The sequence below is a fragment of the Microcebus murinus genome, chromosome 8, assembly GCF_040939455.1.
Source record: "Microcebus murinus isolate Inina chromosome 8, M.murinus_Inina_mat1.0, whole genome shotgun sequence".
NCBI classification, from domain to species: domain Eukaryota; kingdom Metazoa; phylum Chordata; class Mammalia; order Primates; family Cheirogaleidae; genus Microcebus; species Microcebus murinus.
In genome coordinates, this window is record NC_134111.1 from 9571317 (window position 1) to 9585176 (window position 13860).

General features: G+C 60.6%; 1 protein-coding gene across 1 annotated transcript in view; it reads right to left on the reverse strand.

Annotated features, from left to right (window-relative positions):
• GLI2 (GLI family zinc finger 2) overlaps nt 1–13860 on the reverse strand; it is a 175821-nt gene that overhangs the window by 22959 nt on the left and 139002 nt on the right. Inside the window, exons 4-5 of the mRNA XM_012749770.3 lie at nt 10466–10651; nt 559–760 (exon numbers count right to left, since the gene is read on the reverse strand). Of these exons, the coding sequence (XP_012605224.3) occupies nt 559–760; nt 10466–10651 (388 nt within the window). The remainder of the gene's footprint in view (nt 1–558; nt 761–10465; nt 10652–13860) is intronic.

Genomic DNA, 13860 nt, shown 5'->3' on the forward strand with positions numbered 1-13860 from the left:
TACTTCTATTTCTGGGTCCCTGGGCTGCACTCTCCTGACATTCCTAACTAACAACTCCGGGCCTCTCTCAGAAAAATCGGGAGGCCATGAGTGTCAGTCAAGCTGGCTGGGGTCTGAGCCCTCAGGTAGCCCAGGGCCGCGGAGAGGGGAGAAAGGTGACTGGTGTCAACGAAGCGCGGGTCTGCCGTGACTTGGCCACAGGGGAGACCTGCTGCCAGCCCGGAGGCCTGCCTAGAGCTCGGGCCCACGTCAGTGTCACGCCTCGTGTGGCCTTCAATGTTGGGCAACGCCTGGCTGCTCTATCACACCTTGTGAAATACCAGGAAAGCCACCTTCGACATCAAACACCTTCAATTTCACAAATGAATCATCTATGACGGGCTCAGTCCCTGACGATACGCCAGGTGTTTTCACATTACTGGCTTTGAACTCATGCAAAGGTTGCAAGTATGCAGATTCACAAAACAGCAAGTGCTGTCTTTCTCCTCCGGTTGAAAGCGCCAACTGAGAAGCCAGCCCCTCCCCCCCAGCTTCCGGCCCTCGGGCCGTGGGGCTCACCTGAGGGCACCTGCCGACAGGTGTCCGTAGGAGCCGCTGGCGGCCGAGCTGCTGCGCGAGTTGTTGATGTAGGCCACCAGCGAGTTGGGCGAGGTGCGGATCATCCGCTGCAGGTCGAGGCTGGCATCCGAGAGCGGGGAGATGGACAGCGCCCGCTTGCGGCTCAGGCGGGGCGTCACCCTCGGGCTGGAGAAACGCGACACTGCGGGCAGCCAGCACAGGGCCCATCAGCTCACCAGGGCTGGGGCTGGGGGCAGGTCGGCGGGGACAGGAGGAGCCCGTGAGGACTGTCTAATGGGCATTGCAGCTCTGCCAATTTTCTAGCTGTGGGCTCTCGGGCAAGGTACGGAACCGCTCTCAGCCTCAGTTTATTTACCTGTAAAATGGGACTGATGGGCGTGATGACGATGTGAGAAGTACACATAAGGAGACTGGGCGAGTGCGTGCGAGCACTGAGCACAGTGCCTTCACCAGTAGGTGCAGAGATCAGGGCAGGAGCCCAGCAACGGGTAAGGCACCACGTGATGTGCAGAATCAGAAGTGAGCGGCTCGGTGGCCTCTCACAGAGCCAGCCGACCTGGGAAGCCAGCCCGGGCCAAGGAACAGGGCGCACCCCGTGCCCACAGGCCCAAGGGCAGCCACCATCCTGCCTGCTAACACACAGCTCAGTGCAGCCCACTTCTGTGCTTCACGTCAATGGCATTGTAAACACTCGTCCACACCTGGCCTCTTCCACCCACACTACCTGTTCGGGAGAGATCTCCATGCCGCCGAGTGTGGCGGTAGGCGCTCGTCCCACGGGGGAGAGTGAACGGAGGTAAGTGCTCCAAGGTCATGGATCACTTGCAACCAGGGTCACCACTAACATGCCCCCAATACAGCCTTTGCCAAGCCGAGGCCTGGATGGCCACCCCAGGCGTTTTGGGGGGCTCTCCAAGCCTGCTGCCGTGACGGGGGGCGGGTGGAGGACAAAAGGCCGCAGCAGCGAGACCACGCAGGCGCTCTCACGCTCCGAGGCCCTCAGTGTTGGAGTCGCCTGAGGCTGGGTACCCGTGGCTCTGAACATGCACAGCACACACGTATGCGCACACCTGTGCACACACGTGCACGCACACCCCACCCTTTGGACAGCTGCTGCTGCGGGAGGGACAAGGCCTGCCTGCCGCAGACCCCAGACTGCTCCCCTCACAGTGCCCCTCCGGGATTCTGGTCTCTCCTCTGCACAAACGGTGGCCTGGAAATGGTCCGACGACATCCCTGGCTCTCCACACGCCAAGGCCCCGCCCTGTCCAGGCTCTCCCTGAGCCCACTGCCGCATTCTAAAGAGGTGCCGACCTCCTGGGCAGCCGTGACGCGCACACGAGGTGACGTGCGAGAAGTGCCTGCCGACAGCAGGGCACAGGGAATGCTCAGGCAGCTCCTGCCTTTTGGGACACCTGCGTGGAGCAGCCTCTTCCCGTGCCCCACTGGCCTCTGCCCACCCGGCCCTCCCTTCTGTGGCCTCCAGGTTCCCCACCTGTAATGACCCTGCTCAGACACATGCGTGTCTGTGCTCAGCTGCTCTCGGCTTGTGATGTGTGCTCAGACCGCGCGGGCCCCGACCTAGGGTCCCCTCCTCCAGACGGGCTGCCCTGGCCACAGGGTCTGGCTTCGGGCAAATCGCTTTGCCTGCTGAAGACTCAGAGTCCTCATCAAGAGTAAGAGCATAAAGCAGACCCCTACAGTCTTGGGGCTGCTGGGGCCCACTGTGACAATGACGTGGAGGTGGCCCACGGTTGTGACACTCATGTGACCTATACTTTGCATACTTGCTTGGTTTTCAACAAGAAGGGTGAAGTGATTTTAAGAAAGCTCTGTTGGAAGGAGAAGTTGAGCTAATCAGAAGATTCTTTCTCTCAACATCCTTGTCAACTGAAGTGTCCGCTTTTTGCTGTCTATTCTGCTGGGCTCAGAGGACTGCGGCTCGCGGGCGTCCCAGCGAGCCGAGCTACGGAGAGCACAGGGTGTCAGGGCCGCGGCAGGGAACCGCTCGGACAACTCCTCCTTCTGCTGCAGCAGGAAGGGTCCCGGGCCACGTGCCTGGGGACTCGAGGAGGCACGGGGCCCACGGAGCAGGCCCACTCCCCAGCCAGCCCGAGGCTATGTCGCAGAGTCTGAACAGGGATCCCAGACCACAAACAGCCACAGCCTGGCCAGTGTGTGTCCCGAATACCAGTGTGTGGTGTTCGGATACGTGCCTGCCTGTGAATGCTTGTGTGATAAATGACCCAGCGACAGCCATCGTTTAGTGACACTTAAGGCCCACTGACTCATTTGACAGCTACCACCATTCTCCAAGCAAACCTGCTGTGCAGATAAGGAAACCAGGTTTGGGAGGTTAGTGACTTGCTCAAGGTCACAGAGCTATAGAGGCAGGATGTGAACCCAGGTATGAAGGATTCCTGCCGTGTGGACTGTCTGGGGACTCATGTCCTCACTGTCTGTCTTCAGAGAAGTGGGGGGAGGCCCAGGACGAGGAGGTCAAAACCTGGCTCTGAAGAATGAACTTGGTAACATCCAACTGCCTGCTGGGCCTCTCCTCCTGTCGGGAGGGCAGCTCCGGCGCGCCGCGCGGGCCCCACACTCTCATCGTGCCTGGGCCGGCTCCTCCCACGGGGCCTAGCTCGCAAGCACACACCACCCCGCGGCAGCAGAGCGGGAGACCAGAGTCAGCTCATGGCCTTCTCCCTCCTCCCTCTTTCCTCTCTGTCCTCCCTCTGCCCCCCACACACCGCTCACAACTGAGCCAGCTGATGGTGGTTCCCGAACCCCTCTTCAAATCCCCTTTCCTTCAAACTCCACCCCCGCCTAGCCTACCACTTGCCTGGATCATTCTGGGGCCCTTAGCTCATTGCTATCTCGGCCAGAGAGCTTTTCAACTTGGAACTTGGATCACGTCCCTGCCCTCCCCCCTAAACCTTCCAAAGCTCCCTGTTGCTGTCATGAAAAAGGCCTACACAGTGGCCTGTGGGGCGCCCCGGCCCACGTCTCTAGCTTCATCCTGCCCATGTCCCCTTCTCTGCTCCACCCACTCCGGCCTCCTTCCAGCACCTTATGTCACCTGCACAGGGCCTTTGCACCTGTGGCCTCCTCTGCCCTCCTCCCTGCTCAGACCTCAGCTGAGTCATCCCTTCCCCAGGAAGCCTTCCCCAGCCCCCTAAGCTGGGCAGACCCTCCCATGCCCAGGCCTCTCTCCACACATGGTGGCACCAGTGAGTTCGCATCCACTTGTGTAGTTACCTGCTTGCTTCTGTCTCTCACTCTCACGAATTAGGGACTCACATTTTGTTTTCCCTCCTAATCATTATATCCCCAGCACTCAAATACGGCTGGCTCAGCAGTGAGCCCAGTGGCAGGCGCCAAGGGCTGACCGATAGCATAGATAGGACATTTCGAAGGACAGCAGATCACAGCCACCCACAGTTAAAAGACCGGGTGTTACACTGCGGACGCCGGTTCTGGTCTAAGCACTCCAAAGTGCTGGGTAATTTATGCTTCACAAGGGCCCCAGACGGAAAGGGCTGCTAGTGTCCTCCTCTTACAGAATGAAAGTGCACACGGGCTGAGGAATTTACCTACGGCCACACATCGCCAGGGGAAGTTGAGACCAGGAGAAAGGTGGACACAGGGACGCCAAGACCACCTGCCACAGGACCTGTGCCCAGGGTGGGGAGGAGACGTGTCCAGGGGAGGGGCCCCAAGTGGACAGACAGACAGACACACACACACTCACTCGACGCGGAGTCACGCAGACAGCCTGTGCTGCCGGCCATCCACGCCTGTCCCTTCGTGGCCTCCTGGGAGCATGTCACTCAGCCTCCCTGAGCCTGTCTCCCCACCTCCCCAAGGGGGACGGGGTGGCTTGTCGTGCAGGGTTGCTGTGATGACACACACAGAGCCCCAAGGACAGCACCTAAAACCCAGCAGACATCCCAGGTGAAACTGCTAACTAATCCAGCTCCTTCGGGGGAGAGGGGGCCGCCACTAAACATCCGCTCATGGCTTTCGTTCTGCGCCCACACGGCCTCTCGGCTCTTACTTCCTGAGCTCACGCTGCCACTCCTCACTTCAGGGGAACCCACAGCAAGACGCGAAAGCCAGTCCACCTGCAGGCCGAGTGGCGAATGGGGGCGGTGAGCGGAAAGACCTAACACCATGCAAAGTGAGGAAGACACACGTCTCTGTAACACATTCTTAGAAAAAAAAAAAAAAGATTTTGCTGCTAGTGTTTGGATTCCCACCCTCTCATGTGCCCCTAACAAGAGGAAACAGGCCAAATCTGACAGTGACATTCATCTCTGTTATGCCCGCCTCTCAAGGGAAATATGTTTATTAATGCGCCTCTTCCCTTGATAAATTACTAAATAGAAAGAAAAGCCTGGCACTCATTTCCATGGCTCCTCCTGTGATTTATGACAGAACACGGCAGAGCATCCATCCGTGGATGCGCCTGTTTAAGGCTGGTCGGCCGCCGGTGACCGGCCACCTGTCCACCCTCACCTGGGCAGATGCCTGGCACGACCCACTCCTGTCGCCACCTGCCTCTGGACCCTGCTTCACCCACTAGTTTTTTCTTTTGGTCACTCGTGTGCTCTTTCGTTCATCCGTGTGCAGGGCTGTGTGTGCCAGGCACTGGCTGGGCATCGTGGGCACGCGGGCAAAGGGCCCCGGCCCTGCCCTCACCAAGCTCGCCACCCAGGTGCGATGAAGACGCTGCCACCTGAGCGGGATTGCCCTGGAGGACCCGGGAGCGCTCAGGAGGGAGGGCTGTTGCTCTCCAGGGGTAGCGAGGTCCAGGCCCTGGGCCCGGGCTGATGTGGGTTCCGACCCTGCCTGAGCACTCTGAGCTGGCGTCTTCCCTAAAGTCGTTGGTCGTCTCACACAGAAGACAGGCTCTGAGCCCCACCTCGGGGCTGCTGTGGGCAGGTGACCAGCGTACCACGAGCAGCAGCGGGCGGATCTCTGTGGCCTCAGGGCTGGGCATCCCCCAGGGCCTGCAGCCCCAGGAGGCTGGGCTGAGGGGCAGCAGGAGGGAGATGAGTCCTGGCACCAGCTCCCCGGGGCCTTCTCTGTGCCAGCCGCCATCCTTGGCGCAGGGCTGCGATGCACCACACGGGGGGCAGAGGGCACAGCCTGGTGGAGGGCTCAAGTGCCCTGAATCCGCACCAGCCAAGGAGCGTTCCCGGCATGCCCAATCCCTCGCCTGGGACTTTCTGGAGTTGCTGAGGAGATGTTCTAAGGAAAGCCAGCTTGAGGACCTTAAGGCCCCACACACGGCCATCCACAGCCTCTTTGCTCCCTCTTATGGGAGGGTAGCAAGAGCCGAGGCCACGGATGCAGGCGGCGTGGCGTTAAGGCCATCCCCGGCGCCGTTGCCCAGCTGCGTGCTGAAGACAGGGACACTGAGGGGCCTGGGCTGCAGCCCCTCCCCTGGGAAGTGGGTTTGTCATGCTGGTGTAGTGGATGGGCTACCAGAGACCCAGCGACACTACTCAGCCCATGCTTGTACCCGGCAGCCCTGCCCCCTGGGACCTGTGGCCTGGTCTCTGCCTCAGTCTCCCCTACTGCCCAGACAGCTCGTGGGTTCCTGGCCCACGTGGGCCTCCGGCAGCCCCTCCGGCAGCTCTTCCTGCCTCTCTGCGGCATGATCAATGTAATTGGTTTCTGAACCGCCCCCCCTCCCCCGGAACCACGGGCAGCATAAAGAACGGGTGTCAGGATGGAGGTGACATCCGAGTCAAATTAGTGTCAATATGACAATAAAATATACAGCTCGGAGGAAATATGGGCTGTAAACAGACAACATTTCAATTGGAAACATTTCAATCTTCTCAATGTGGTGAGAGCCGGGGCAGGGGGGCCGCTGTGGCTGCTGTTCTCTTGTTGAATCACCAATATTCAACAGCATAACACGAGAAAATTCCGTTTTAGGGCCCGGGTGACAACCGGCGAACTCCCTGCTCCCCAGAGAGCTGCTCGGCAGAACGACGACCTTGGATTTCCTGAGTGGTTTTCTATCACCATCCCACGTGGCAAATCCCCATCTCCCTGCTGTGAATCAGCCCCTCTGAGAACAGGAGGGAACGGGGCTTCACTGACCTCCTGGCCAGAGAGGGTGGGCTTTGGCCAGGGCGGGAAGACCTTTGTCCTCCCACCCTCTGCCTCCGCGCACTTCTGAGCAGCAGGGCGGCGTTCCAACCCCACCAGCGCCACCCGAGGCCACGCCACCGTCTCCCCCCAAATGAGATTATTTTAGGCTCAGCGGAGACAGGGGTGTCCCCCTCGGATACGATCAGGTTTTCCATTTCAGGAAAAAAAATACAAAGTTCTATTTTAAGATCCATTTTCCAACCCCAAAAGGTGAGTCTATTAAAAATGTATTATTAAATACACAATCACGCAGGTGGCACTCGGCTAAGGTCAAAATTGTGTTGGTGGCTTGAAAATGAGTGGGCTGGGGACAAGGCCCTGTGGGACGAGGACTCCCATGACATTCCTGCCGCTCTGCCCTGCTTGCTGCTTCGCCTGGCAGAGCCCAGCTCCATGGGCTTGGCTGGATATTCAAAGCCTCTGGAAAGTTCTCTCCCCGACAGCTGCTCCTTCCTCTCAGAACACGAAGGAAGGTGGGGTCAGAGGGGTGGCAGATCAGGGTGGGCATTCTTCGTGCCCCCGGGGAGCTTACACAGAGCAGCCACACTGGAGCAAAAGCCACGAGGGCGAGACTGCTGCTCATGCCATGTCCCTAGCTCGTGGCAGGCGCTCAGTTTACCTGCCCAGTGAGCGAGTATGTGTGCATGGTAGAGGCGGGAGAGGAGGCCTGTTCTCTCCAGCTGCCCGCGAGCCCCTGAGACCCCCTGCACTCTCCCAGAGCATGCATGTTCAGGGTCATTCCCTGGGTGGCTCCCTGGTGTGAACACAAATGTCCTCCGAAACCCAGGACCCTCCCACAGGTCTCCTAAGCCACGCTGGCAGCACCGTGTGACAGCCGACACGGTTTCTCTGCAGAGTGCAGAGCAGAAAGAGACTGCTGGGAAGATGCACTCACACTACTACTGGGTGGTCTGAAGCTTCCCGGGAGGAGCCCTCTGCAGACCTGCGCGCTGGCAGGGCCTTCTCCGCCCCCGTGGTCTGGGGGGACAGGGGCACACTGCAGTGGCAGGTCTGGGCTCGGCCCGACTGTGGCCTGACTGAGAGCCGGCGCTGTCCGGCGTCTCTGAGAGGCTGACGTAAGACATCCGCGTAGGCACGGGAGCTGAGTGGAAGTGACTAGAGCCTTTTAAAAACCCGGAGCAAAAGTTCTGGTTCTAGTTTAAACTGGTTTGGAAGAAAACATATTAAGTAGTAACAAACAGGAGATAATCCTGGATTGCAACTGCTGGGCATAGAGGGAGAGAAGTCATTTTTTCCTGAAATCCATGGTAAGGAAAATTTCCCCTCCCCCCGTGCAGAGCCGGGGAAACTGACATCCCTGCTCAGGCTGAGTCTGGAATCTGCATCCTGAGCCAGGCACGTTCCCCAGGCGGAAGCCAAGGGCCGGGCGTGGGAGTGATGAATTAACCAGAGGCAGTGACTCGAGCTGGGAGTGCTCCCGCCCACTGGCGGCTCACCTCCTGCCCCCAGATGCTGCCCGATACCGAGCTGCCCCGGAGAACAGAGCCGTTCCCCAGCCCCCTCCCAGGCGCCCGTCAGCCAGCAGCTGCTGCCCTGAGCAGTTTCTTCCCGGGCTAGTTTGCACCTTTCCACTCCATGCTCCTCTGTAAGTGCCACTCACTCACTCACTCACTCACTCACTCACTCACTCACCCGATGAACACAACAGAGGGCCTGTTCCTGGCCAGACCTGCTCCCACCTCCGGTGGCGTGCCATCTGGCCACACATAAGGAGAAGTGCCAGCCAGTTCCAGCTGGGTGCCTTGGGTCCTGCTGGTGCCATGTCGCTGGCTGGTGGCCCCAGAGGCCTGGGGCTGGATTCAGGTGGGGTCTCGGGAGAAGGCCTAGGACATTGTGCAGGCGTTTGGGGCCTGCAGATGGGGCGCTGTGTGGCAGGACAGCAGTGTGCAAGTGGGAGAGATGGGGCTGGCGAGGAAGGCTGCCCAGCTGGGCTCTGAAGTCTAAATTTCATCCCAGGGCGCTGGGAGCCGGGATGGGGGAAGGGGTGGAAGATGGGGCTGTGGGGTGCCAGGCAGCCAGAAGGCAGTGACAAGCGGTACCTGGCAGGCCTGGATGGACAGGGAGATGGCAAGGGAAAGGTGTGGGGCCGGGGAGGGGGTGCCCACAGCCTGGGCTTAAGCAGTGGGGGACAGTAGTGCTGACAACGGAGCAATGCAATCCTGTGGGAGGGCATGGACTGAAACACGGAAAAGGAATACTGATGGAAACAGGCTGGAACCAGCATTAATTGAGCACCTACTGTAAGCCAGGCACTGGGCCAGATTAACACATGTGACCTCATCCAGTGGGTATACCCCACATGGCCGCAGGGCTCGAGATTGCTGCCCTACCCTACCCCGTTGGTCGGACGGTCACCACCTCTGGCCCCGCTGCCACAGCGAGGACGAGGAGCAGCCAGGCGCTGAGCCGGGTCTGCCCCGTGGCCGCCTCACTTCCTTCCCCTGGCACAGTGGGGCCCGAGATCACTGCGCGGGCTGGTCAGGCGCACTGGAGACAGCACGCCCGGGGGAAGTGGAGGATGGGTGACAAACAGGGCGGGGTGTGGAGCCCACTTGATGTTGGCAAGCCCGGCGTGCTCATCTTCACGTGCGCGGGCGGAGTGCTGAGTCTTCCCACCCCTCCCTCCTCCCCGACAGGGCTCCGTGCTGACCACAGGGGCTCGTCCTCAGGGGGCCACAGGCGCCCCTGTGAGTGCAGCTGTGAGGATGGCATGTGGTGGAAGAGAAGGGCACCAAAAACGTATCCACCCAGGGCACCTGACCTCTGACCTCGCCGGAGGTCGCCGCCTGCAGCTCCTCGTCTCAGTTACTGACACCCCGCCCTCCAATCACTCAGGCCCAAGGCCCTGGGGCCGACCTCGGCCCCTCTCTTTCTCTGACTCCACGTTCGACCTGGGACTTCAGCATCCATCTGAAACACGGCCACTTCTCCCCACCTCTGCCCACGGGACCCGACCTCCGCCTCGCCCTGCGTCCATTCTCAGTCAGCACGGAAGGAGATCCCTTTAAGGATCAGATCAGTCAGATGTCTTTTCCCCTCTGCCCAGCTCCAGCTCACTCTGCTGACAACTAGTCCTTCCCAAGGCCTAACTGGCTGACGTGACCTCGCCCCAAAGCTTGGGCCTCACCCCGCTCCTAGCCCTCACTTGCTGCCCCAGCCACACTGGCCTCCTGGCTGTTTCTTGGGCATGGCAGGCACACTGCTGCCTCAGGCCCTTTGCACTTGCTGTGTCCTCGGCCTGCAGCTCTCTTCCCCGAGGCTTCTGCCTCGCTCCCTTCCTTCAGTTCTGCGCCTCTGTATCACCTTCCCGAATAGCAGGTTCCCAGCGACGCTTTCTCCGACTTCCTCATTCCGTAGTGCACCCAGCCCCGTCCCTGCGTTGTTTCCCTGGTCCCTCTACAACCGGCCGCTTTGGGAGGTCGTTTCCTAGCGCTGTGGAGTGACCGTCTCTCCCCAGCGCACTCTAAGTTCCACAGGGACAGGGAAGAGCGTGCTTTGTTTGCTGGCCCGCGGCGACTCGGCCCCTGTGGACACCGTCCCGTCCCGGCAGGCACCGGGGCCTGGCCCAGCCCCTCCGGAGGGCCCCTCAGCCCCAACGGGAACAGTGCCCTCCTCCGCCTCCGGGGGCGGCCGTCAGCCCACGCCCTGGGTGCCCCCCGCCCGCTGGGTGGCTTTTCCCAGGGGGCACAGCACTCACCGTCCACGGGGCTGAGGTAGTCGTGGAGATGGGGCGCGCCGGCGGCACCCCCGCTCTGCATCAGCAGGTCCCCGTACGGCGCGGGGTGGCCCGCCATGAGGGTCATCTGGTGGTAATAGTCTGAGGGGTTGGTGCCTGGGGCAGGGAGGCCGAACAGTCCCCGCTCCTTAAGGTGTTCCTGGGCCACTGTGGGCGGGGAGAGAGAAGCTGTCAGCCCGGCACTGCCTCGCCTCCTCCCGCCAAAGGAGTGCGGAGAGGGCACAGCTGCCCGCGGTCCCTCCTGCCACCCTCGGCCGCGTCTGCCCGGCGCTGGGCTGGCTCCGCCGCCTAGGCTTGGGCTGGGGCCCCGCTGCAGATGAGGGAGACCAGACCCGGCCTCCACATTCCTCCACCTCCTCCAATTCCTAAACAGCCTCCCCTCCTCCATCCAGGCCCCCACAAGCCCCAGGCCCGCGGGCTCCGCGGTGCGGCAGAGTCTCCAAAGCAGAGAGAAGACGCAGGGCGCCGGGGCGCAGGCGGCCGGGCCAGACCGCGCTCTGCCTGAGTGTCCAGGGCGAGGTCACTGCCGAGGGCTCCGGGCCTGGCCAGATACAACTCCTCACCCGCCAAAGCCCACCTGTCCCCGGTCCCGGCCGCGCAAAACCTCAGAGCCCTGCAGCCAGCCCTGCCCAGGGCTTGGGGAAGAGGCAGGGAGGGCCCAAGGTCAGAGCGAGCGAGGGGCCTGGCCCTCGACAGTGTGGCGTCGGCGGGCGAAGGGAGCTTGGAAGCCGAGCACACCGAGAGTGCTGCTTTCACCAGGTGTGCGAAACCGGGGTTTGACCCTGGAGTGCAAGCTCCTGGCCAGGGGTTTGACCCTGGAGTGCAAGCTCCTGGCCAGGGGTTTGACCCTGGAGTGCAAGCTCCTGGCCACTGTGCTCCATGGCCTCGCGGCTACTACCGGCACTCTCCACGAATACTAAATGAGATCCCTGATGCGCTCGGCAGAGAGAAGAAACCAGTCAGTGGAGTCGCCATTCTCCTTCTCTCTATCTCCTGCTGCGTCTCTGAGGGCCTGGCCTCCAGACAGGTTGACCTCCGTGGCCTCTGCCTGCCCTGTCCCTGCTGAAGTGCCGTCCCCTCCACCTTGCTGGCCCAGCTCCCCGGAGCCTTCCTGGAGAGCCCAGGTGCCGGGACACACACAGTCTGGCAGATGCTGCTTTGGACCAGGGATGAGCTTTCCAGGCACACACGGCAGGCTCTGGGGCTGGCACCGGGCAGGGCACACACAAGGACTCGGGTCAGCCCCTGACAGAGCTCTCTCAAGCCTGATCTGCTCTGGTCACTTGGTACCTTGAATCAGGGCCAGCCGGCAAGGCCTCAGGGTATCTGGTCCTTCCCTGATGGGCCATGGGAATAAGCCCGGTCCCCTCTGGTGCTGAACCTGTCCCTGCTGTCTCCTGGGGCCGTGGGCAGGAGAAGTGGGTGTTCCCGAAGCTACACCAGTGTTAACCTTGCACTCGGGCATGGAGTGGCACTTTGCCAACTGAAAGCCTCTCTGCCAGGGGAGCCCTGTCGCCACACTGCGGTCAGCGGCGCTGCAGTGTTCTGGTTCCTGAACATCTTTCGGAGGGCGCTCTGTTCCTCTGTTCCTCCCACGGACATCTCTTGGGGCCCACGCTGGCCAGGAACCCTGTCGCCGCACACATTAGCTTCCCAGGGCTGCTGTCATAGCTCAGCGCAAACTTGGTGTTCACTGGTGTTAAAACAATAGACTTTTATCCTCTCCTTGTTCTGGAGGCCAGAAGTCTGAAGTTAAGTATCGGCAGGGCCACGCCCCCTCCGGGGGTGCTAGAGGAAGAGGGTTCCTTGTCTCTTCCAGTTTCTGGTGGTTGCTGGCCTCCCTGGCTTGTGGCCACACCACTCCCGTCTCTGCCCCTGTCTGAACACTGCCTTCTGCTCCCACCTGCCCTGGGTGGGCACGAATGTGTCCATCTCCTCTGGGAGTCTCTTACAGGGAATCTGTCACTGGATAAAGGGCCCATGAGATAATCCAGGTGACCTCCTCAGCTCAGGGTCCCTAACTTAATGGCATCTGCAAAGATCTTTTTTCCGAAAGAGGCAACACTCACAGGTTCAAGCATTAGGGTGTGGATATATCTTTCGGGGGGGCCCACTCAGCCTATTAAGCCATGTGTGGGTGTTAATGGCCGGGCAGCACTTGGGACCAGACTTTCATCCTTGTGTTCCCGGCCAGCCCTTCACCAGCTGGGCCACCAGAAGTGATATGGACAAGCTCAGGCCCACTGTCCCCAAGACAGCAGCTCAGCATGGGGGCAGCACAGCTTCCAGGGCACCCCAGTTTGGTCAAGGCTGCTCAGGGGATACAGGTGGTATTCAGGGTTGGAACCCGGGGTTGTGGCCGTTTCAGAACAGCACCACATCCTGGCCGACCGTTTGCAAGCCCTGCGGCTCAACCATTCGCCTTGTCTGGTTTCTCTGGGTGAGGACCAGGCAAAGCGTAACCCTCCCTGCTAGGAAGATGAGCCCATGCTTCAGAGGGCCTTTCTGCACAGCTGGGGGCTAGAAGCCTCCTCTTCATTGCGAAACTCCACCCTGTACCTTCTCAGAGCCAGGGCACTGCTTCCGCTCATGGTAACACCTGTGAATGAGCTGGGAAGGGACACATTCCTCTGGGGGAGAATGGAGGTAGTGACAAGGGACCCACTGGGACCACTTTTCCCAGAGCCTCTGCCCACGGGACTCACAAGTGCATGCTGCAAACATTCTCTAGCCTGGGAGGTAGGCTGGGATGGGCATATTTGAGAAAATGCAGCTTGGTTGCTTTAAAAAATAGGAACAGTGAGAGCTAACACAGCACTGCTGGGCAGTGGGTAATGGCCACACCACGCTGGGGGTGGGGTGCACTTCCCAGGGAGACAGCATGGGCAGGGCCAGGTCCCAAGTGTCCTGTGTGTGTGCTCGAGAGAGAGTGGGGTGGAAGCTAGAAGTGTAAAACTTTAGATCTGTAAGACATACTTCATACCATGTGACCCTGCCCTTTTCTGGCTCAAACTAATTGCACTGGGGGTGGCCCTCTGATCTCTGAGTGGGGCTAATCAATTCTCTCTCTCAAGCAGCTAAACGGAAAGACCCAAAGTCACAGGCTCATCCCTAGAGCCCAGGGACGTGGGCTGCCGCTTTGTGGCCACCTGTGTTGACCTGCAAGAGGCAGATAAAGCAGAGATGCAGGCAGCAGCCAGCCCGCTCCGCCTCCCTCCTGCATGGCACTCCCACGCCACCCTCACTCAGCACCAGCCTCTGCACGCTCTGGGCCATTGCAGCCACGGCTCTCACCTGCACAGGACCTGCCTGGACGGCCCCTCGCCACTATTGTGATGATAGATCACGTGTGGAGG